The following is a 24,413-nucleotide window of genomic DNA, read 5'->3' as shown; positions in this document are numbered from 1 at the left end:
CGGTGATTCTATTTTTCTATCAATTTAATTGCAAACTTAAGACAATTTAGTTAACAAGCAGTAATACAAACAATCAGATTATACGACGTAGTAGACGACGAAATGCAGGAATGCTTGGTTCCGCATTCCACCTCGCCTGTAGAACAGGTTTGTAATGTAAACAATTGTGTTTGTTTAAGGGACTCAATCTCTTGAGTGTATATTCTCGAACCCAATATAATGTCTAATGTTTGTCGTGTGTGACGTTGTTGTCGAAGTAAAGGAAAGTTATTTTTCAGAAAATGGTAATTTTAATAATACATAAAACCTTCAGATTTCAGATTTAACAACTTTTATGGATCATGTCATTTATGACGTCGCGTGCCTTGGCTCGTATTGTTCTGTTATTAAAGGTTAGATTTGACAAATCAGCATGTCATCGTGGATGACACGAACTATCCGGTGCTGGTCTTATCTTGAAACGGCTTTCAAGATCGCGCGTGATTAGTGCAACGCACGCCAACCACCAAGACGATCGTCAAGGTCGTATCAAAACCAAAACAAATTGTTAAATTTGAATCGATCTCCTGATTCAAATATCAAACGGAAAGCTAGCAGCATAAATCTTACTTACTTCGAATAATAAGATAGATTGGTATTGGAACACTCCATGTTTAATGCCCATAATTCAAGAAATAGCCGTACTTCGATCGAAGAACACGCCGAAGGGAGTTTTCAGAAAATAGTGTACCCAATTAGGTAGCGTGAGTTGTTAAGAAAAGTTAATCACTGTCACTTTTGTGGCGATATTTCAGCATTAAATTTCAATAAAAAATTGGTGTTAGTCTTCATTTCGTAAGCTATAAGCGATATTACAATGTAAAAGGGGTAAAAAGTTGAGGTCCCAAAAAGATTTCATGCTAAATTCTCGTCAAAAAAACTGACAGCGATTAAATTTTCTTAAGTACTCACTCTAATTGGATACATTATATTTTGAAAACTCCCCGAAACACTATTAAACTAATTTGATTGGTATTAAAATGTCAAAAAATCTGCCGTAGCTGCTATTCCTAGGGGGGCACTCAAACATTATGAATCGGATTTTAATTATTTTCTTGGTTCGGTTTTTAATTCTTACGAGCGAAAGGCGTAAACGTCAATAACGGATTAAAATGAGTTATTTATAGTTCAAACCTTCGTACTACCATTAATTCCATTAATTTACTTTATACCCATTCGGCGCTAATCTCTTAAGTGAAGTTCAATAGAAATTGTAAATAATGTAAACAAGCCAATTTACCTTCAATACTTCGTAATCTTGCACTTTTTTAAGGACAACCATACCCTTATCAACAGTTAGTATACTTAAATAAATATTGAAATTGAAATATTTTATGAAATAAAATTTTATGTATGAAATATGTTAGTTATTAATATATCAGTGAAAACAACCTTCGTAAGAATTTTAGGTTTTATGTCAAATAGTAACAAAATCTGTCATTAAATATTTACATTATTTGAAATTTCTATTGAATTTTACACATTAGTGCCGACTGCTACGAAATGTTTACGCTAAAGTGCACGGACTACGGCTTTCCGCTACGAGCGTAGCATAAACAACTGTTGACGACCGAAATCCCAGCGGTTCGTAGAGCTGTTAATATTTATCACGTGTGTTAAAGACATCGCGAGAAGCCAATGTTAAAATAAACAAACACTTAGTAGACGTATACTTCGTACTCATACTCTAAATATTTATACATTTTGATTTGAGTCAAATATGGCACAAAGATAGTTTATAAGAAAATTAGAAAATTATATAGGTTACTTTTTATCCTGAAATTCATCTCCTAAAAGGGTAAATAATAAGGGTTGCAATTTAGTGTCACAGTACCTACATACACTACACTGACAGAAATTAGTTCACAATAAAATGCATTCATTGTTGTTTTCAAAATACACTTGTGGATAAATAATACGGGTCAATACGAAAAACTAGAATATCTCCTAAAATAATAAAGCTATAATGTATACCATAGTGATATAATCAAGCTTTTTCAATCTCGTACCTTACTTAGGCAACTCAGCAAGCTTCGTGGGCTAAACACGGTACTCGAATGAAAAGCTCTATTATATCACGATTATATAAAATACTATTCGCTTTATATGAATAAAATAATAAAATGATAAATCGTGCAAATTCTTCCTGTTACGTGAAGTCCCTATAGCGACATCATTCAAACTTTTCCTATTATACCGGGGTAATCTTTCATAACAAAAGTGACAATAGGTAACTTAACTACGCTATTATTCAGCTAAGTTATTTAGGATACATAAAGGCTCAGAATGTTATAGAAATCAGTTTTCAGTATGGGACCCGGGTATGTCTTTAAACTACGTCGAAAAGAGAGGTATAGGCATTCAATGAATGTCATCTCGCTTTGTGTGGCAGGAACAGAACAGCGGATGTCTTTCTAGACCTAGATTGGAACCCAACTGGGAAAGTGCGTACCTCTACTTTACGGAAAACCACATCCAAATAAGACTAGACCCTACTCATAGTGTTGTGTTCCTGCCGGTGAGTAAGGTTGCCTGAGCTCAAGGAGGGCGCTGAGTGTTAGGTCGGCAGCGCGCATGTAACACCTTTGGAGTTAGGCGTCTACAATTTACGGATTGCTTACCATCAGGCGGGCCGTACGCTTGTTTTCTATCGACATAGTATAAAAAATATGGGTAAATCAACTTTTTAGTGTCACTATGTCTGTAAAATAATCTTAGGAGATTATGAGATAAGTAGTGCCCCCGCCAAGACGAGCAAAGCGAAGCCTGTCAAATGTAACCTGCCTTTTCTCGAAGCGCTTCGTCGTTTTTTTGAACCCCCATAACTTAGGTTTGGATTATACCAGATACCTAAACAAAATTATATAATGTCAATAGTGGATTATTAAGCATAAAAAAAATCAATTGGATAGCTCTCATAAGTACTTGAGATTTTATTCATATCTAAAAAACCTCGATTTCGTCACTAACTCACTCACTCACTGGTGATCATCAATACCCTAAGGGTACTTTCTGAAGTCCTAGGAAGCTGAAATATGGTATGTAGGATAGCATTAGTATACAAACTGCAAAAAAAAATCAAAAAATTGAAATTATTAACCCCTAAGGAGGTGAAAAGGGGGTGGAATTGTGTATGGAGAATATGCAGATAGTTTTTGTTATGGGGAAGGATATCGAATAGTTTCAAACCCCAAAATCACCCCGTAAAGGTGAAAAGGGCGAGGAAAAGTACGCTAGGGGGAAAAACGGGTTGAAGATTGTATGGGGAATCAGTAAAAAAAGCAAATCCTGAAATACAGAAATGTATTTCAGGATTATTCATAGTAATACACCAACCCCAACCCTTTAAATTAGGGGATAGCAGATTGTCATAAGCAAGTTACAAAAAGAAGTGAAATCCTATCAAAAACACTTTCATGTAAAATGTTGCCAAGACGAAATCATAAGGCGAAATCATACTCTACAAGCCCTAACTTCACAAACTCTTACAATGCATCACAATAAAAAAATAAACATTATTTTATATATAAATTAAATCTAAATTACAATGTTTCGCATGTCAAGAAGTCGGAGATTGAATAAAAAGATTTGTAAATAAGTAGGTAGATTTGCGAGCTCTTTCCTAAATTAATGTATTAGACATTTGTTAATATACATATTATATTATTATTGGCGTAAAAAGATGGAAACACAATGGTAAACGTAACAAACGTATCTTTTTGACCCAGTGGTGGCAATGAATGCCTCAAGGCTTTAAGTCCACCATTTATTTTGTACTTATTATTTTATGTGCAATAAATTATAAATAAATAAATGCCTTATTTTCCTACGAATTGGGATACAAACAAGGTCCACTAAGTTACTGTGAAAATGTTTATAAAAGATATTTATTGAACAAAGCTATCGAGATTGATAGTCTGATTTAGCCTCTTTCTCCATCACAAAAAAGCATATGAATGTAATGACCATGTATTCTAAAATTTGCATTAAACTAAAAAAATGTAAAAACTGTCTTATGTATAGCAAAAAGTAGAATGACCCATTTATTCTGTTTAGCTGACAGGTTATATCCATAATAGTTGCAGGGCAAAAGATTAAAAGATCATTTCATCAAGATTCAAGGCCTATTATTATGAATTTGTGATCCCTGAGTACATAAAGATATTACTATTCTAACAGGTGTATTTGGATTTTAATAATTAAATCTGGATCAGTTGTGGATCAGATTTGTCAGAGACAAAAGTGACATTTCTTCAACCTTACTCTTAACACCTTTTAACACTGACAGATCAGACCCATTGATCCAGATCTTATAATTAAAATCTGAATACGCCTATAAATCAAGGCTATGCAAAATATTCCAATCCCCACGCGTAACATATTTTTATTGGGGCATTTAACACGTTTTTTTCTGAACGAGTTTTATATCAGAACCGTTCAAATATCGACACAGAGAATTGGATTTGGGATGTGGCGTCTATAAATCCTTCACGATATTGCCAGTTACGATTGGCCATGCCGTTAACAGCTCAGGGTTGTCACTTTTGTGATACTTCTATAAGGACTTGGCTATTGAAACAACGACATATTGGAAGTATTTTTATTCGTAAAGCGCTATTTCACTCTTACCTTGTTTTTACATGTCTATCCTTATTACTCTAGTGGTGTTATTAGTGTTATTACATTATCGAATGGGACTACTATGGTTCGACCTAAATATCGACTTTGCGCTTACACTCCTATACATCACTTTATAATGGTAACTTTATACATAATTTCTAGCGTACGCATTATGAACAAAGAGGGCAATGGAGTCGCCTAAGTATATTTTATGATTAAATGATTGATTTCTCTAAAACATACACTCTTTATTCAGTAGTGCCAAAGTTTTAAGGATTTTTTTTTTTTCATATTATTTCTCAATTTACTTAGGTCAAAGCAGACCCACTTATAAGAACTACAATAGTTATTTACGATACAAGTCCAGAAAATAGGAAATTCACAACGAGTGGTGATCATTTAAAACACGACCGAAGGGAGGCTTTTGTTAAATCTACACGAGTTGCGAATTACCTATTTGCACGTGCATCGTACAACGTGCATAATTATGGCTCTTTAAAGTTTTGACATATGCACGGAAAGTGCTCATTCCCGCACGCATGCGGGATAGTAGCACCATATGTACTGTAAATATAAATAACAGTTGTCTTTTCTCGACAAGCATCACATTATATTGTCGTACATATCTATAATTTATGAATATTTGGCCAGAAGTGCTGGTTTTAAATGACTAGGAAATTTATTGATTAAATGTGGGAATAAAATTGTTAAAGAAATAGAATAGCATATGTAACACAACATTTCCGGCATACCTTGTATTTGATATATGAGTTTTATTTATTCAATCATAAAAAAATGTAGATAATGATGACTCCATTTCCTTCTCTGTTCAGATTGCCACCACACGTTCGACTGTCCGTAAGCTAATTTCCTATTCATTAATAATGTGTCTATGCAATTTTGCTGTTCGCTGTAGGTACGTACAAGTAGTTCCGAGTTAATTGAACTTTTATAAGACTACGTATTAAAAAAACAAGCTACGATTGTACTTAATTTGCCAGATTTGTATACTGACTTTATAAATAAATAAATGAACGGAGATCAAATACATTTCTAAAACGCTACACAAGTTAAGTAATTGTATGTATTAATTAATTTAAGGATAAATAAAGAAAAGCAGAATACTAAAGGCGCTTAGCAAGTTTTCCGAAGCACATAGAAGAAATTTGCAATAGCACAAAAAAATTATAACTGCTACCGTTTGATCTACTAAACTGCAACACTTAGTAGTTACAATAGTGATTAGTAAAAAAAGCGGCCAAGTGCGAGTCGTACTCACCCATGAAGGGTTCCGTTCCATTTATGACTTATTAAAAAAAAACTACTTACTAGATCTCGTTCAAACCAATTTTCGGGCACACATTTTACCTCTTTGGAAGTGTCTCTTGCGCAAACTATTCAGTTTAGAAAAAAAATATTAGAAACCTCAATATCATTTTTGATGGCCTATCTATAGATACCCGTTCTGGCCTATCTATAGATACACGTATGAAAAAATTTTTGATGTTTGATGAAAAAAAAATTTTTGAGTTTCAGTTCTAAGTATGGGGAACCCCCAAAATTTATTGTTTTTTTTTTCTATTTTTGTGTGAAAACCTTAATGCGGTTCATAGAATACATCTACTTACCAAGTTTGAACAATATAGTTCTTATAGTTTAGGAAAAAAAGTGGCTGTGACATAAACGGACAGACAGACGGACATGACGAATCTATAAGGGTTCCGTTTTTTGCCATTTGGCTACGGAACCCTAAAAAAATTGTTGTTAAATAATGAAATGAATGTTGCAACCCTAGTGTTCACACGCCCCATCCAGTTTAATTATGCGGAACGATTGAATGGATTTCTTTCAGATCAGTCGGTCGTCCGTTCATTTGAGGTTTTTTCCGACCAATATTTATATCTTTATCGTTTGACATTTAACAGTTCAATTCTTGTTATCATTTAATAAAACGAGAGCGCAACAAATTAAAAACAACTGGAGTTAACACGTTTTATGTCAAAAATTTCATTGATGATATAAGCTTTCATCGCTGACTGTACTTTTCTTTCAACAGTCAACTTTACTAATACTCATCAAAACGATTCTAACGAACCCAAACACGCATTATCTGCCACGCCTGGGGAGCCTTGGGTCTGCTTGGCAACCATCCATAGACTCTGCACTTGTTCTCGTTTTTGCGAACACGACTGCCTCCTGTCATTATATTCAAGGGATGTTCCGTTCCTTAACGTTGTCTTCACCAAACTTTCTTCACCGAAAAGCGATTGATTGGCAGCAATTGGTATAGTTTTGAAACATTGTTTTGGTCAACATTTTTAAACATTTTTTACCACCGAAACTGGATGTAGTTTAAACGCCATTTTCGCACCTACATATTAGAGCTAGACTACAGACGAAACCCGACTGCAATTTGTAAGGGAACTTCACGCCGACTGTACCGACCCTTACAAGCGTTAAAGTAAACATTACGAGTATCTCTTAATTTGTAAACGATTCCTTTTTTTAGCATCATGAATAATTTATAAGGATAAATTAAACACCACAGGAACTTTTAATCCATGCCCGTTTAAAGTTTTCTTAAATTAAAATACTTCCCAAGCAATAAGTACCCCGAAATCGAGTCGGTTCTTGGTAATAACTTTAATGGTCTTAATATTTCCAGTTAGTGGAGTCATAATTGACAATTTATTTGCATAAATTCTTAATTAGGAAGACTCGGGTAGGCAGTGCGAAAAGAGTAAGGTTTATGTTTATCAGTGACAACAATGAATGAGACTTATTTTCTCGGTTTGTAAGGTGGTCTTCGCATTGGATGCTGTTCCGGACGACGTATTTCTACGTGATTATGAAAGGATTAAGCAATCGCCGGAAAACAACCAGCTAGGATATTAGGTTTAAGAATAATCAAGACACAAAGTGATACCAAATATTTTAAGTCTAGAATTTCGATTAGAATCGTTTGAATCTCAACTCGTAGTTTATTACTACGAGCATGCATCTTGGAACGTATGTACGCGAAAATATTATTTGATGTTTACAAATTAACGTTTCGTTGAAGAGAAACACTGCCATGAAACTGAAATAATAACAACAAGGATTAATATTCTGCCTAGCTGAAGAGGTCAGATAAGTACAAACCCAGTAGCTGTGCCGTGTTTAGGATAAAGTTGCAAAGTCTACTCGAGGCCGGGCTCCTTTAGGATGCAACCGGAAAAAAGTCAAGAGAAGGAAGTCCAAGAAAACGTTCAAGTTTAGTTTAGGACATACGTAATTACACTTAAACGATATAACGTGGCTTAGAATTATAGCATCCTTTATATTCTTTAAGTAAATAATCATGTTCAGTAACGATCAAAGCGCTAATGACCTCGCAGGCTGCGCACCGTCGATCGTAAATTATTAGGTAAGTCGTGATTTCGCAAGGAGGGAGGGGTTGAATAATAGCTTCAATACCTACAATCAGAGCTATCCAAATCTGTAATTAAAATCGCTTCGCAAACCGCCCAAATATCAACCGAACCAGAAAAAATGCGATCTTTGATAACTAAAAGTTTTTACAAATATCAAGGTCAAATTACATTTGTTCTTCCCAGTATTGAGCATGGCCGGTGTCTTGCATCCAACGGGAGTATCTAGGTAATAATCAGTGCGTGACCTGTTACTAAATTACACAGTGTTGCAGTGATATTACTCTAGTAGAAGAGGCACGAATTACATAACTTGTACCTAATTTTGGGACAGTGAGTGTTAGAATTCCGCGAGTGCTATGTATTTGAAATATAGTTCATTGTGAAAGAAAATTTTGTAGCCACACTAAATTTACTGCCATCTTTCGACACATGATTAAAACTATTAGAACGCCATTTGATTTTGATCATTATTTTTTACTGAGATGTGTTAAACTGGCCACAAAGTTTTCTTTGACAATACACCTCTATTTCAAATTTTCTTCGGTAGGTACGTTAGTTTTTATTTATAAATTAGACAACGATTTTGCTGAGGATTTAGAGAACAATATTAGTCGAAAAGAATAGCTATATGGTAACGGCACCAGTCATGGGACATTTAAGAGCAAATTTGTAGCATTTGTGTCATTTCCCTGATACATGTAAAAATTCTACTCCTTAGCGTGTTAAAAGTTGAATGTCCTATCCGTCTTTATGTTTCAGGCGTACCTATTGTACAAAAGATACTACAATTCGTTTCCACATAATCAACAAATTAAAACTATGTTTTTTATCTCCAATCATGGACCACAAAGCTCCAGTGATGGAACCCCAGTAATGGAAAGGAACCAGTGATGGGTCCCCTATAATGGGACATGAGTACATGACCCTTGCGATTTGAAATATTAGAATGAGAATAGGGACAACGATATTAACTTAAATTAAACGTATCCTTAATTAATTAATTCCACATTTCAATTTATTAGGGCTAATTTAGACTATATACTATAATAAACACCCTAACCCTAAAAACCCTAAAGACCCTAAAAAACGAATGAAAACCAAGCGAACTCGTTTGGTTGAGCCGTTTTTGAGTTTTTTGCAAATAGCCTCCCCTTCGTAGTAAAAATGCTGCTCTCTTTTGCAGGTTATACACAGGATCCCACTTATACCTGCCGTTCAAGGAAGCCTAGTTCAAGGTAACTAAGGAACCCTACACTGAGCGTGGTCCGATTTTTTTTTCAATTCAATGGCTTCTGTCAATGGGACTATATAGCCAGTGTCAAGGTGTTGGGAGCTATATTATATATACGACGAATATTGTACGGTTAGTACAAGAAGTGTACGGTTATTTATTAGCTCCTGTAAAGCCATAGCTGGACTTTACAATGGTCCATGTGGGTAGCCTCGCGTTGGCTCCAGAATGGTGGTTACACTCGTATCAAGATTAATTCTTCATTATCCGCACCCATTCATATTGGCTTACCTGCATAATAGCTATCAGTATTATACTTGAAGCAACATTATTTAAGTAGTTCGTGTCATCCATGATGACGCGCAGATTCGTCAAATCTAACCTTTAATAACACGACATTACGAGTTAAGGCACGCGTCTTCATGAATGACACGATATGTAATGAAATGAGCAGAAACAAAGAAATTAATCACAAGCCGATGTCACCAAGATGGCGGTCGACAAGCTACCGCAAAACTGAGTGTGAATGACATCTGGATTAGTTATGGATCTGATCTGTTAGTGTCAAAAGTGACACTTCTTCAACCAATAAAGTCACTTTTGACATAGACAGATCAGATCCATAACTAATCATTAACAGTATACGTGGTACTGGATTTATTGTTGAAGCGCTTCTATATTAAGCAGTTTAGTTCTCTAGGTGAATTATTAAATAATACTTAAAAATAAGAAGATTGCTTGACAGCTATTTATTTATAGACAAATACAAACGTTAATTTAAATTTTATGACTACTTTAGACTTTATTTTAATTTATCATCGTTCAAAAGATTTGAACTAATAAGCAATTATTTAAAAAAATATATTGTAGGTATATTAAAGATTACAAAACTAAAGATGAAACATTCGGTAAGAAAACGTTTGGATTTAATTGGTATCTAATTGAGTATGTAAAAATGAATACGCACAGTCGGCATCAATATTTTTGGATGAACAATACGCTTTAGAATGGTAAATACTTTTCATGCTAACTGTACAGTCAACGTCAAATACTTCGTAGCAGTCAAAGTGGCCAAATAGTTCGGTACACCATACGAAATATATGGTGTACCGAACTATTTGGCTACTTTGACTGCTACGAAGTATTTGACGCTGACTGTACAAGTAAGAATGCTTCAAAGTAGCTTTTGCAAAGGTTGCAAATTTGTTGCAAAGAAATAAAATCGGCTAAACTGGTACGTGAGTAAAATACACCTTCTACATGGTAATTTAGCGTGCAAAGAGAGATCTGGCAGCAAAATACCAATCCATACGGGGACACCCGACCAGGATAAACTGGGACGAGGGTCAAAGAAAAAAAAGCACTAAATTCAGTATGTTCTCAATGATGCGAGCCTCAGCAAATAAAATAAAGAGAAAACACCCTTTTTATTTCACTGCAAGGAATTTTTAACCAATAACAGTTTGGGGGCTCTAATGCCACTAGGGAGTTGTTCTGTCAAACCCTCATTAGAGTTTACTTTCGCTTTCAAATGGCAATAAATGTTTCATCTATTCTTTATGGAGAAAATTGATACAAGGATATTTTTACACAAATGTTATGGTACTGGTTTTTTTTCTCCAGTAGAGTGACGGAAGATAAACTAGGTATCTACTTTTTTATTGCATACTGCACACACATGTGACTAGCAGCTTTAATGATAGTCATACTATAAGTTGACTACTTATTCTCAGGCAGTTAGTAAGTAAGTTGCGAGATTATTTTATACTAGAAGTTAACTGAGTTAAGAGACTAAATAATAGATTACAAGACTGCTACAAAATGAAAAACATTAAAATACGAGTGCAGTCTTATGAAACGATTGAAATGAGTATCACAAATGAATCACATCAGTATTTTAATGCCTAATTATGTACAGGTACATACACTACTTTATCTACATCAATATCATAAGCTTCAACAAAACAAAGTAATTTTATACTTACAAACTAATTAAAACGTCAAAAACGTGTTATTCACCTGACTGTCTGTTGTCCTTGAGTTAATAGTGAATTCGCCAAACGCTTTCCATTCTTCCTACACCTTGCAGTGTACAATAATACATTAGATTTTCCAAATTATGTAACTTTGATGACTTCTCATGCTCTATCTTCTCATGGCTTCTTTCTCAGTCTTAAGATCAGACAGAAAACATCATTCATACTTAAGTAGCGTATACATACACCCATATACACACACACACACGCACGCACACACACACACACACACACACACACAAACACACACTCACACTCCACTCCTTAAATATAAATAATTCCACTTACGCATGTCCTTCCTATATGATTACTTTTTGATTGTATTTTTTGTTTGTATTCATTCTGAATACATTTTTTGTACTTGAATTATTTTTAAATTTGAGATTTTAATTCAAAAAACGGCTATCATATTTTATTTAGAAACAAGTATGGCTTTTAAAATCTGATCTGATAATATTTAGTATTTTTTACCACTTCATCCACACTTTTACATCACACTCACCACGTAATTTGGGTTCCGATAGAATACCAGTGCTTTGCTTGAACGAGTGAAATCTCTCAGTGAAATCTTTTTTCTGGTTCCCGAGATACAGGCTGCGCCTAGTTTGGGGCCGACGGATATTTATAAGTTTAATTGTAAAATCGAATTTATGTTAAGTTCAATCTGTTATGTCAGTATATAAAATCGTTTGGTAAATAAACGATTTGTATTTATAAAAGACAAACTAAACCTTAAATGGCGGTAATGCAAACTTTTTCGTGAGAAAGTATAGAGTCGAGAGCCGACTGCCATATTGTTGGATATCAAGTGACATTACGATGCACCCGATGATAGATGCATGTTTGTTGATATATGTAGGCCGTTAGCTTATTTATGTCTGAATATATTAATATTGTAGGGAGGTTATTATATGGATGTAGATAAACTAGTTTATATATTACATATTTGCTTACTTAACATAATACAAATCAGATTCATGCAGCAAAGGCTTCAACGAGTCCATAGCTGGTCATAATAATTTGTTACCAAATTCAGCCGCACAAATTGATGACTATCTGCCTGCTCTAGGCTATTTGAGAAATTGTGATTCCCAGATGGATACACAGCTTGTAACTGGCGATCCGTTATCTTATGTTGGTCACGTAATCCAGTTCAACAGAAACTTCGCAGCTTTAACGAGCTTTCAGAACTGTGATAACATCGCTCAGTACTTTACTACCCTAAGCAAACCATTATATGAGTGGTCTCCGATTCTGTACAATTTTGATGGCTCTCTAGATCATAGTAATATTGTTTCTTAAGTAGTTTCGTATAGCTGGTATGCAAAGGGAATAATGGGCTCGTCGTAAGAATCACGTAATCACAATAAAATGAAAGATAATCGCCGTAATGGCTCGTTATTAGACACGTAATTTGATAATGTCTTCCTGTCTTAAATCCGAATTGTATTAAATTAAGTAAAGCATTTTATATTTTCTATCAAAAAGGGGCCAAATTAGGATTTTGTAAAACCCTGTATTGTTTTTTCGTTAAATTAAAGGTAATAAATCAATGACCACGGAGATAGATTCGATAGAACAATTACTCTTTAATCATTACGTTATAGCTATAAGATAGAGAAAGAAAATCAATAACACTTTAAAAAAAGTAAATTAAATAAGACGCAATTACGCTCGTCGGCAATCGGATTCCTAAAATCCTAGGCGCACCACTGCAAGGATCAGAAGTCAAATTGCGTTCTAATAATTACAGATGTTTCCACACAACTGTGTTGTATGTATAATTCTAGAACTGGAGATCTCTTGAATATCTCTAGAACTAGAGACCTCTTGAATATCTCTAGGCCTAGAGATCCTGTAATTTGTGATTTTGTGTGTTTAGGTATGATTATGTATGGGTAATTAAATTTGAATTATAATGTGTGTGTAAGGTAAAAATTTTCCTACCCATATTGTCGGCGAAAGGTGCTGAACGTACAGGAAATGTTACCACCTAATGTGTACCACATTTCTCGCAAATAAATATATTTCTATTTCTCTTCTATCTATTATATGACATGCTTACAAAAATCTCGAATATATATGAACACCCAGTATAATTAATTTCATTTGCTCCGCTATAATATCCGATGGATACTATATTCCCATGTTTTATTGCAAAATCGTATCCAATCACATGAATTTACTAAAACTCCTTGTCACAAGCAACATAATAATCGATCAAATTTAATCACACTGACAATAGGGAAATTACTACTCAACTCTAATAATCATTTCCTTTGATCCCCGTCCGCAAACTCCTAAGTTACTTCGGAAGCAGTATGTCAGCCGGAAACATAATTTTCGCTCCAGTTGACAGAATACAAAGTTTTTCCATAATATCGAATAAATACATGACCGTGATCTGATATCGACCGAAATCTTCAGCAATAACAGAACTTTTATAAGAATTAAATATCTGCATATTTAAGCCGGAGTTCACCTGAAGACAGTCAAAAGAATTCATTTTTTCGACAACTTTATTTTTCTGATCTCTAACGGCACTACCAAGGTATTCTTCACCACCACACAAATAGGAACAGGTTAAATGGCAGCCTAGGGAGGGAGTTAATCTGCAGCCGTCAGAACATTTACAGACAGAATTTTCTCTGAAATTGCATATTGGAAAATTCGTGCGATTGAATGTAAAATGAGCAAGATTTTATATTTACCGGATTCACCTGTGTTTTGTATATTACGGAGAATTTAAACATGGTGGTAGATTTGATTTTGTGATACAATTACCACCAACAAACGGAGCCAGATTTAGATATTTAAAATATTGGAAAATAATATCAATCGATGTGAGTCTCGCTCGATAATATACTGGTTTGATATGAATATATAAAAAAAGTATAACATGAATATAAACTTTGTTCCACAATAAAATAGATACCTAAAATAGGTTTTGCCGTGTAGTACCCACACGATAGGTTAAACCTCCAACTTTAAGCAACACGAGCCTAATACAACATAATTTTTATGAAATAACGACACAAGTAGATACTGCATACGTCGTAATTTAATTCTTATCGTATACGAAACTGAGTATAATTTTAAACGGATTGTTTCTATATAATACACATTTTATTTGAAAAAGCGGATTAGTTCCGTTTATAAACTATAAAACTAGTATTATAGAAAGTTATAATGGCTCACTAAAGGGTAGAAACTCTAAACGCCGGCGGCAAATGTGATGGTTGAATGATAAAACACAAGATTAGAACAGGAGAGACCTTTTCAGCAAATACATTTACATATATACACGGTGTATCACAAGGAACCCGAAAGATTTTAACCACGCATTTCTGAGGCCAAAAGAAGGAAAACATTTTATACGAGTTTAGGTCAAATTCGTAAAAAAAAAAAAATTTTTGTTTGAGTTTGTTAGTTTCTTTTTTTTTATGTATTTGTAAATAAAAATCAAATATTAAGTAGACCTGTCACTTAAATGAATTTTCACTTTTTTTCGTAAAACGTTGTTTTTGCAATGTAATTGTCACTTTTCTACATCTATCAATGAAAATATGTAGACTACGTCCCATAGTAGCAACATCGCCATCAAACAAGCGTTTAGCACTAAGCAGGTAAATTGCCAATATTTTTTTTATTTATTGGCATTAACTCTGAAATTAGGTGAATTACAGAAAAGTTTATTAGGACATTTTAGTCTTTAAATATGATCACGAATACTCTATTAAAATATTTCGTGGTCCTCGTGAAACACCATGTAAATATAACGCGTCCGATCACACTAGTGGTTCGGAAAGTATGGCGCTCATATGAGCGAAGTATGCATTGGCATTGCCAAGTCAATGCAACCTTGGCGTGGTCGGAGTCTTCCGATTCACAGTTGAACTGAAAACATTATTGCTTTTACAACGGCTACTGTGTAAAAAAGCTTTTTTGATCCGCACTTAATTTAACACAAAATTATATTCACAACGGATCTAAGTATTTACAATTATTATTAAGTACTATGTATTTTTCGTAGTATCCTGATTCTCGTAATTACATTTACCATATTCAATAACACACACGTTTTGCGAATCTGCTATAACGTATAATTTTAACGTTAAAATATGTACATACACAAATATTCAGTACTGCGAAGTTATGTCACATAACAAACACAATAAGGCTCGACTTCAAAGCAAATATCGGTGAAAACTCCAAAGAGTTCCAAGTAAATTCAGTTCAGTTGCTACCCGCAAATTACTCAGTTTGGTCAAGGTTCCGCAATATGAAAATGAAAAAGCTTTTTGTTGAAACTCGGGAAAATGGCCAGAATTAACTTAGATATATTATCAGGTGAACCGAAACTGAGGTAAACCAGCATAAGTGAGCTCTTCCTACAAGTACTTTAACAGATAGTTGTTACAAAGAGACCAATTCGAGCATACATTTTGATATGAAAATTATATCATTTTGTTGTCTTTTGCGGGCGCATTTCGCACGCACTTACGTATGCACTTGTCCGTACATGTATTGGCGGAACCAAGACACACGGGCAAATTATAATAAAATTATTATTTTGATGTCAAAATAAAAGCGAGAATTAAATTAAAATTAAGAATAAATTCATAGAATTCATGGAGGCAAATGCTCGGAGAAGGCTTATAATAAATACCAGTAAAATACCAATGTACCTATATAAATATGACTCTTAACTTGTTCATGCGACGATGTTATAATTTAAGTAGGAACGCAATGGAAATACATAGGTATATCACTAAAAAAAACCGAAAGACTTCACGTTTCAAGTGCTTATTTTTTATGTACAGATATTTTATTATCAAAGGTTATCATCAACAACCGGAACCACATTCCAAATCGGAATTGAATTCGACATTATGATCATTAACGATTTTAATTAGAAGCTTTTCCCAAACGTTACAAAGCAAAAGCATTACGCAAATGCAATGATTAAACGCTAACATATTTGAGTAATTAGTCCAAAATTGCAATGCTTACGTGGTTTGCATTCAAATGTTCATCAAACTGGGTTGGAGTTTGATTCATGAAACTGGATATTTCAGTAAATTTTTAAAATTTAATTATTTTGTATACTTCTAAGTAATTTGGAAGCTTTTGGCATATTATTAGAATATTAAATATTTTATGGCAAAAATACTTTCTTGTTACAAGCTTGTATCGCGGATTGTATTACTTTTCTTTCCACAGGCAACTCATCGAGACAATTCTTATAAACTCCAAACACAATTATTAGGTTGCGTTGTTTTATCACAGAGTTCCTATGGCCACCTCCTGTCTCCATCATCAGATCATCTCGATGATATCATAATATTGTATTGTCCCGATAGACATATGTTTGCAACTTTTCAGCTCAATCGGATCTTAGGAAGTGGTTGAAAAATGGTTTGCAAGATTTGAAAAAAAAAAAGCTAGTTACCCACGAACAGGTAGAGTTAAATAAAAGCTTGTAAAAAAATAGTTTTGCCTTAAATACTCTGTAATTATTAACATTGACATAGTATAGCTATTGACGTAGTATAGGTAGGTTATTAACATTGTCATTTTTTTCAACATTTAAAAAATTCTACTCTGCTCATAATAATTTGTTGTACTCTGTTCATCATCGTTGTCATCTTAACAACCACGTAACTTATCCTTTCAAAATAACGTTTTCTGAAACTTACCAAAAGTTAATGCGTCTATAGTGGCCACTCGATTCTTCAGGCGTGGCCAGCGCCGGATCACCGTCCGCCATCGTGCCGTCACCTTGCCATCATTGCGAAGCGTCAGCCTCCGAGATCTCACTAAATTATAAGATACAAGAAGCTGGTTGTAAGATTGCTTATTTAAAATATTCGTAAGTGATTGCGCTTACGATTGAGATTCAATTTGGGAATCTTTTGTGGCTCGGGTATCAATATAATTATTATCTCGAGAGATTGAACCACAACTGGATTCTGGATTGGACAGCGGTTAATTTGTTGATGATATCGAGTCTGTTGTAAAAGGAAAAGCTCTTTTGTGACTACATAAATGTAAATGTTTAATCAATATAAATACATTTATCATGGCAATATTCTATAAAATAATGATATAATTTTAACAATACAAAAACTATTACATTACCAATTACTCTAAAAAAAAACATAAAAAAAAATATTTATTACATAATATTACATAAAATTACAATCTAATTTTTTCATTGTGATTGACATCTGTAAGTATATACAATTTATATAGGATGTGACTACATATTTTTATTAAAATGAAAGTAACGTTAGACAATGTAAAACAGGTACAAAACATCTGTTTTTCTACTCAAGAACTCTTATTTGTTGATTAAATGACTGCTAGTGAGATTAAAATCAACTTCATAAGAAGCGTGGCGCGCGGGGCGGCTGTCTGTAGAATCCTAAAATCAGTATTCTTAGGAATAATAACTAGGCTTGCGACTTTTAAACGCTCGCCGTGGTTCTAGAATCCACGGAGTGGCCATTATGTTATAATATTTTTTTCGAAGTCAAAGTTAAAGTGTAAAAATAAAATATTATATTAGATGTCATGATTTATGCTTTTATATTGGTAATACGTATGCTGCTAGATAAATTTTGTCGTACTTACAGAGTATTTACTTTTATTAAAAGTGATTAATTAAAAAAAAAGTAATACTAAGTTTAGTTTTGTAAGTGATTACTTTTAGCAGCTTTACAAGCCTTCATACGCTCGAACCAAGTGGCAAAAAACTCCTTCCAAAAGGACGGTGGAATATTAGAGCATTTTTTTCAAACGCTCGTAGTAACTAGGTAATAAAAAAAAAACGCCCTTTCAACTGCTTCTGTACGTAAGGGATCAAAGAAAAATTACATGGCGCTAAGTCTGGGCTGTAGGGAAGATGGCTGAGCAATTGTATTTAAGACTCCTCCAGAAAGCTAATTGTAGAACCAGCTCTATGTGCTGGAGCATTGACGTGGTGTAGGAGCCAAGAATCGAGTCTTGACTTAGGTCGCTCATCATTGTTCCTTTGAAAGACCGCGACGAAAATTATATAACATAATCACCCGAACATCTCGCCGCGTAAGCTGAGCCATCACAGTGATTTATTTATTTTTAATTTAGGAAACCACAGTACGCGTATCAATTACTATCTGATAGTAATCTAATGAACTAAAGATTATAACACTACCCTCAAACAAACCTCGTTTCCGATCAAGCATTCCTCGATCACGCATACGACAAAATTTATCTAGCGGCATACGTAAATACGTTATTATGTCACAGTCATAATAACGTGTTTATTACCGTTATAACAGCATCAATCATCTAATATCATATTTTATTTTTACACATTGACTTTGACTTCGAAAAAAATATTATAACATAATGTCGACTCCTTGGATTCTAGAACCACGGCGAACATCCAAAAGTCCCAAGCCTAATAATAACTGTTTACTTTTATTCTGACTTCTGATTCTGAGGCAAAGATCTACAAACTAATATTTATTTTGATTTTATTTATAAGCTTTAGTGTTTGCTGTCTTAGAAAAACATAGGTACATACATAGATAGGTCTTACAATTCAAGGACCGAAGTTACAAAACAAAGGCCCGAGAACCCTTATTATGCACGGTCAACCAATTTGATTCCTAGGCCACTATAGAACCATGTCATAATGACTTCTACGACAGTGCTTATTGAGTGATGTATGTCATGGATAGAGTAGTTAAAGCGACAAGGTTCTATATTGGCCTAGGATTCAAATTGGTTGACTGTACCTGTTGCAAAAAATACTATTACCTGATACTTAGTACAATTATTACCTGTTTTTATAGGGATGCTTCTGAACTGTAAGCAGCAGGGTTCTTCATGCTCAGGAAGTACTGGTTTTGCCTTGCCGAAGCACTCGCAAACTCTGGTCAACGAAGGAGGCGAAGTCACTGTTGTAATTGTTATGATTACCAATAAGGTTATCAAGGAGTAAGTATTTGAAATCAATCATATTATTTAAAACTCTCATGTTTTAAACACAACTCAAGTCATAATTTTTAGGAAATAGTCCAATTCGATGTTGTTTTGCTGTTATTAAGCTACCTTTTTCATAGAGTTTTCGTCGGGTAGTTGCACAGATTTTTGTTTTGATATTTTGCTAGTATACCACCCATCAGTCACGCATCAATTTTCAACAATTAAATTTACCGTAAGTGCATAATTTCTTAGACTGACTGAAAGAGCATAACACGTTTGTGAGTTTCCGTGAAATACGATGGTCAAGGATTATTCACTACATCTGTACATAATATATTTAAGAGTAATTAAGTGAAATTAGGATACAATTAGTAAACAGATTCCTTTCTACTAATTATAAGTAAGTACAATAAGGTTTCTTACCTACTTCTGTAGAAGAGGGTACAGATGACGGTGGGAGAAGAGGTTTTATCGGTGGAATATACTTCAACTCAAATTTACAGTGGCATATGTTTTCTGTAACGAAAGAGTTATAACGAATATTAGTGCAAGCGAGATGGACTGCGATCGAGTTCACGCAGTCGCTAGCATAAACGTCAAATGTCAACTCATGGTAGCCGTACAGTTTGGCTCTATCATTTAATATATGTAATTTTTATGATAAAGAGATAGATTTTTAGATACAAAAGTTACGTCTCTACGTATTTTTATTATAACAATGCAATACTCTTTATTGCACAGCCCGCACAGTTTAAAATATATGTACGGGAACATGAACAAAGACAATTGGATAGAGGGCTTTCTACCTCCCCTTTTCATCCCCCTAAGAGATAAATTCTCGAATAAAAATATCCTATATCCTACCCTGGAATCAAACTATCTCCTTACCAAATTTCATCTAAATCGGTTTAGCGGTTTAAGCGCGAAGAGGTAATTACAGATTTACTTTCGCATTCATAGTCTCAAGTCATTATCGTCAACATTAAGTTTATTATTTTTAGTTATTTATTTGTTGCTTCACTTTACCGTGAAGATTTCAGTGTCAGTGTGGGAATCGTGCTAGATTTGGTAATAACTCGAGTCTTTTAAGTCTACATTTTAAGAACTCCAGTCGTTACTACGCGAATTTGCGCTTGAAAAACTTCAGAGTCTTTTAAATCAAGAGTCGAGTCTTTTTTTTTAAGTGCAACCTAGAAGGACTTAAGTCTTCGAATAAAGACTTCATCAAAAATGTTAGTTTTATCTACGAGTAACACAAGAAAAAATTGTATTTTTTTAATGATTTGTACATAACCCATGTGAATGTGGAGACAATACCTATTAATAAACTTTTGTACATAATTTGAGAGTTCTCTTCAAAGGGCTCAGGTCTTTACAAAAGACTTAGGTCTCGATAAAGACTCGAATTTCGACTTAATGACTAGAGTCTAACAAACTGAGTCGAGTCTTAAAGCAGAGGACTCAAAGGGCTTGAGTCTTAACCAACACTAAATCGCACAACTGAATGGATCATAAATTTTACCTACACAAAGCTCGTTTATATTGCACAACATGTTACGTTACGACTACGAGTAATAAATAAAGAACAGCGGTCAAGTAAAGTAATCAATTACTAGTGGAATAAACCATGTCTTAGTTACGTGGCTAACTAACTATTCAAAGATGTCTGTGAAGTTGGCTTATCAAAGTCTAGCAGATCACGTTTTTATTGGAGTTCTACATATCATATCATTTAGTTACAAATGGAATAAAAAAAATTGTATTGCCTTGTCACGTGATAACAAAGAGTTCCTGACACAAAAAAGACATCTCTGAGACCATTCATTACAATTATTAATTATTTTTGAATACAATGATATGCTAACTTCATACGTGTTATGCTGATGTAATTTAACAAGGCACAGACATATATTTGGTTTCAAACGATAGCTCTTGCTCTATTGTTCGTAGAACTCAGGAGTTCTCGGAGTTCTCGGTTCTAAATCAAGCGAGGGAGCCAGAAAAAACTTAACTTTAATAATATTCAATTTTAACAAAATTCATATGAAATATAGAAAATTCAGGTGTGATCTGCTGAAACATTTTCAGGAGATTTAGGCTTGAATTTGATCTTGAATAATAGCTGTTAGTCAGTAGTATATAAAACAGCGAAGTTCTAGGCAATCGATACACTATAAAAGTAAAATAAAAATTTAGTTTCAAGTTTCGATTTCGTCAATATTCAAAGGTGAACTTAAAAGTATTGGTCGGTAATATTGTATTTTACAAATGTTTGCCAATATGGTTACATGGTTCAGATAAAAACCATTGCCAAACGTTGTAATTACCCAAAAAGTTGATCGGTACGAGTGGGTATTCAAGATGCAAAAGTGATATCAAAAATAAACTGTTCGTTTTAGTGAAAAAATCACATCTGCCGTAGCTATTAATTTGAAGAAACAGTAAATTTACTGAACAAGCGTCATATTAGAGAGGGTGAGGTATTCAAAAGTATCCAAGCACAACTTTGATGTGATGTTGAAATAAAAGAATTAACATCATACCTTAAAATAACTTAAAAGAATTTGAATTATTCTAAGAGAAATTAAAAGCTTTCATTTGAATTCGTTACGACGGTCGGATAATTAATTTATTTAATAAAATAAATGAACAGGAGAGGACGTTTTTACAACAGTCTTGCCATCACGAAAAGGTTAATTGCGGATTTTTAAATACCGCTGTATCGTATTCCGTTCCGTTAAAATAATGATAAATTGCAAATGATTCATTTATTTCATTTTGTACAACATTCAGACATATTTATAGACCTTATAAATAATTCATGCAACATACTGAAATCAAATTAGGTAATAAGTACGTTTCGTTAACGATGAGTACTTTATTTAATTTAGTAAATCTTATTGAGATTGTTTCTAAAGTCAAAAACTACAACAGAATAGCCAGACTTTCTTAAGAATCTAAAACCCAATTGTTCTAAAAGCTATAAAACATCATTCATTTGAAGCGACCTATTTTTTACGTGGAGTTAATGTATTTGATGGGCTAATAGACTTCCTCGTAATATTGTTTCTTGTATTAATAAAACACTTTTGCCAAATACTAAAACTGCTCCTCGGCTATATATTTTTGTTATAATACGTCAGTGGCAACCAAGCATACGGCTCGCCTGATGGTAAGCAGTATCCGTAGCCTATATACACCTATGGTTGGGAATGTATGTATATATACACAATAATAATGATTAAGCCCATTCTTTGTGAGATACTTCCTAATCCTGACAGTTAATAATAAACACAATATATAATTAAAAACATTTGATAGTTATCGAAACGCAAGATAAAACAAAACAGTTGATTTTTGGAACGTATATCTGGAAATAAATTCAAATTGGACAATATCACAAACATTTAAAATGACGACTAAATCTGATTTGTTTCGTTTGATCCGAAGTCAATGAATGGATACGTAAGGACTCATAAATTATAATTTATTTCTTCTGTAGGCACTTAATCTAAATTAATATACGCTCACAGATTCGTAGAATCTGCTTTTCAATAAGCAACCTTAATTTGGTTGAACGCTTTTCCAAAAAGGACGTCGTATTTCATCACTTTCATCGGTCGCTTGATCTTTACAAATCTTCTATAAATATTTCACGCTTTTAATTAACTTGCAATGTTTGTTTATAATATGTTTGTTCGGGACAAATCTTGCAAGCTATTTTTTTTTATGTCACCACGGTGGCAAAAAAGCATACGGCCCGCCTGATAGTAAGCAGTCACCGATAAATTAGATCCAATTCCCATTATTCGTTTGATCTAAAACTTCACATTCCTACCATAATATATCCTACCATTTGCACCACGCATAAACTTCTTCCAACATGTTTCAGTGGTGTATCTTAGTTTTAAGTTCTTTGTGTGATTTATTGTGATATAAATATATATATATATATATATATATGTAAGTTGGGTGACAATGCAATATTACGGGACCAGGAGCTGATCGCATGATGGACATCGAAGGTGGTCATAGGATCTCTATGATAAAATAACGCAAGCTGTTTGTGTATGGGTTTGTTAGAATTGTATCGATGAGTAAATGCTGACTGTTGAAAAAAAGTACATTCGGCGATAAGATCTTGTATCAAAAATGTAATTTTTGTCAGAAAACGTATTACATTTATAAACAAAGTAGCGTTGAAATAAAATAATAAATAAATAATTATCATAGGCCATTATAACACAAATTGACTAAGTCCTACAATAAGCTCAATAAAGCTTGTGTTATGAGGACAACGATATATATAATATGTGTAACATATAGAAAACATCCATGACTCAGGAACAAATATCCGTGCTCAACTATTCATCTCACAAATAAATTCCCTTACCGGCGTTTGAACCCGGGACCATCGGTTTCATAGGCAGGATCACTATCCACTAAGCCAGACAGATCGTCAAATACTGACCAACAATGTTTGTAGTATTTCGAGCGAGTTAGTCAATAGCCTATGGCTATATCAGCTATAGCTGACGTATCCCACACAGCGGACAACTTAAAAATGGAAGAGCGCTGGACAGTAAACGCGTCTACCGTAAAAAGGTAAGTCTTATAGGCTATAACAGCAACCTCATGGATCCCACAAAATCGAGCCTAGCGTCGTGGCATACCACGAAAAGGATAGAAAGGACCAGATCATAAAACTTGCCACTAATTATTTATTAGAAACTATCCAGCCTCAGAGCTGCGGTTACGGCAGCCAATAATTTAGAAACTTTGCGCTATTCGTCTTAAAGCATGATTGAAATTTTAATAGAGAACAAGAACTATTTGAGCTATTTCAACAGCCAGCTAACAAGAGTTCATTGTAAATAAAGCACGTTTGAGTTCAGGATAGAACTAGCTTCAACTTTGGTTTTAGTACCTAGTAGCAATATATAGTTTGATTTACTGAGAGATTCGAAAACACTGTGCTAAACTGTATAATAACTAAGTAGATATTCTACGGGCAATTTAGGTATATTTGTCTGGCTATATTATTATGTCACAGTATTGTCATAAATTCATTATACTCATTATGTACAGTCAACCACT

General features: G+C 33.9%; 1 protein-coding gene across 1 annotated transcript in view; it reads right to left on the bottom strand.

Moving 5' to 3' along the window:
• LOC133524099 (uncharacterized) overlaps window positions 1–24,413 on the bottom strand; it is a 171,866-nt gene that overhangs the window by 54,248 nt on the left and 93,205 nt on the right. Inside the window, exons 24-26 of the mRNA XM_061859943.1 lie at window positions 19,740–19,832; window positions 19,172–19,288; window positions 17,039–17,158 (exon numbers count right to left, since the gene is read on the bottom strand). Of these exons, the coding sequence (XP_061715927.1) occupies window positions 17,039–17,158; window positions 19,172–19,288; window positions 19,740–19,832 (330 nt within the window). The remainder of the gene's footprint in view (window positions 1–17,038; window positions 17,159–19,171; window positions 19,289–19,739; window positions 19,833–24,413) is intronic.

Source organism: Cydia pomonella, chromosome 13, assembly GCF_033807575.1.
Source record: "Cydia pomonella isolate Wapato2018A chromosome 13, ilCydPomo1, whole genome shotgun sequence".
NCBI lineage: Eukaryota > Metazoa > Arthropoda > Insecta > Lepidoptera > Tortricidae > Cydia > Cydia pomonella.
The sequence above is the reverse complement of the archived record's forward strand: the minus strand, read 5'-3'. Positions and strand labels throughout refer to the sequence as shown.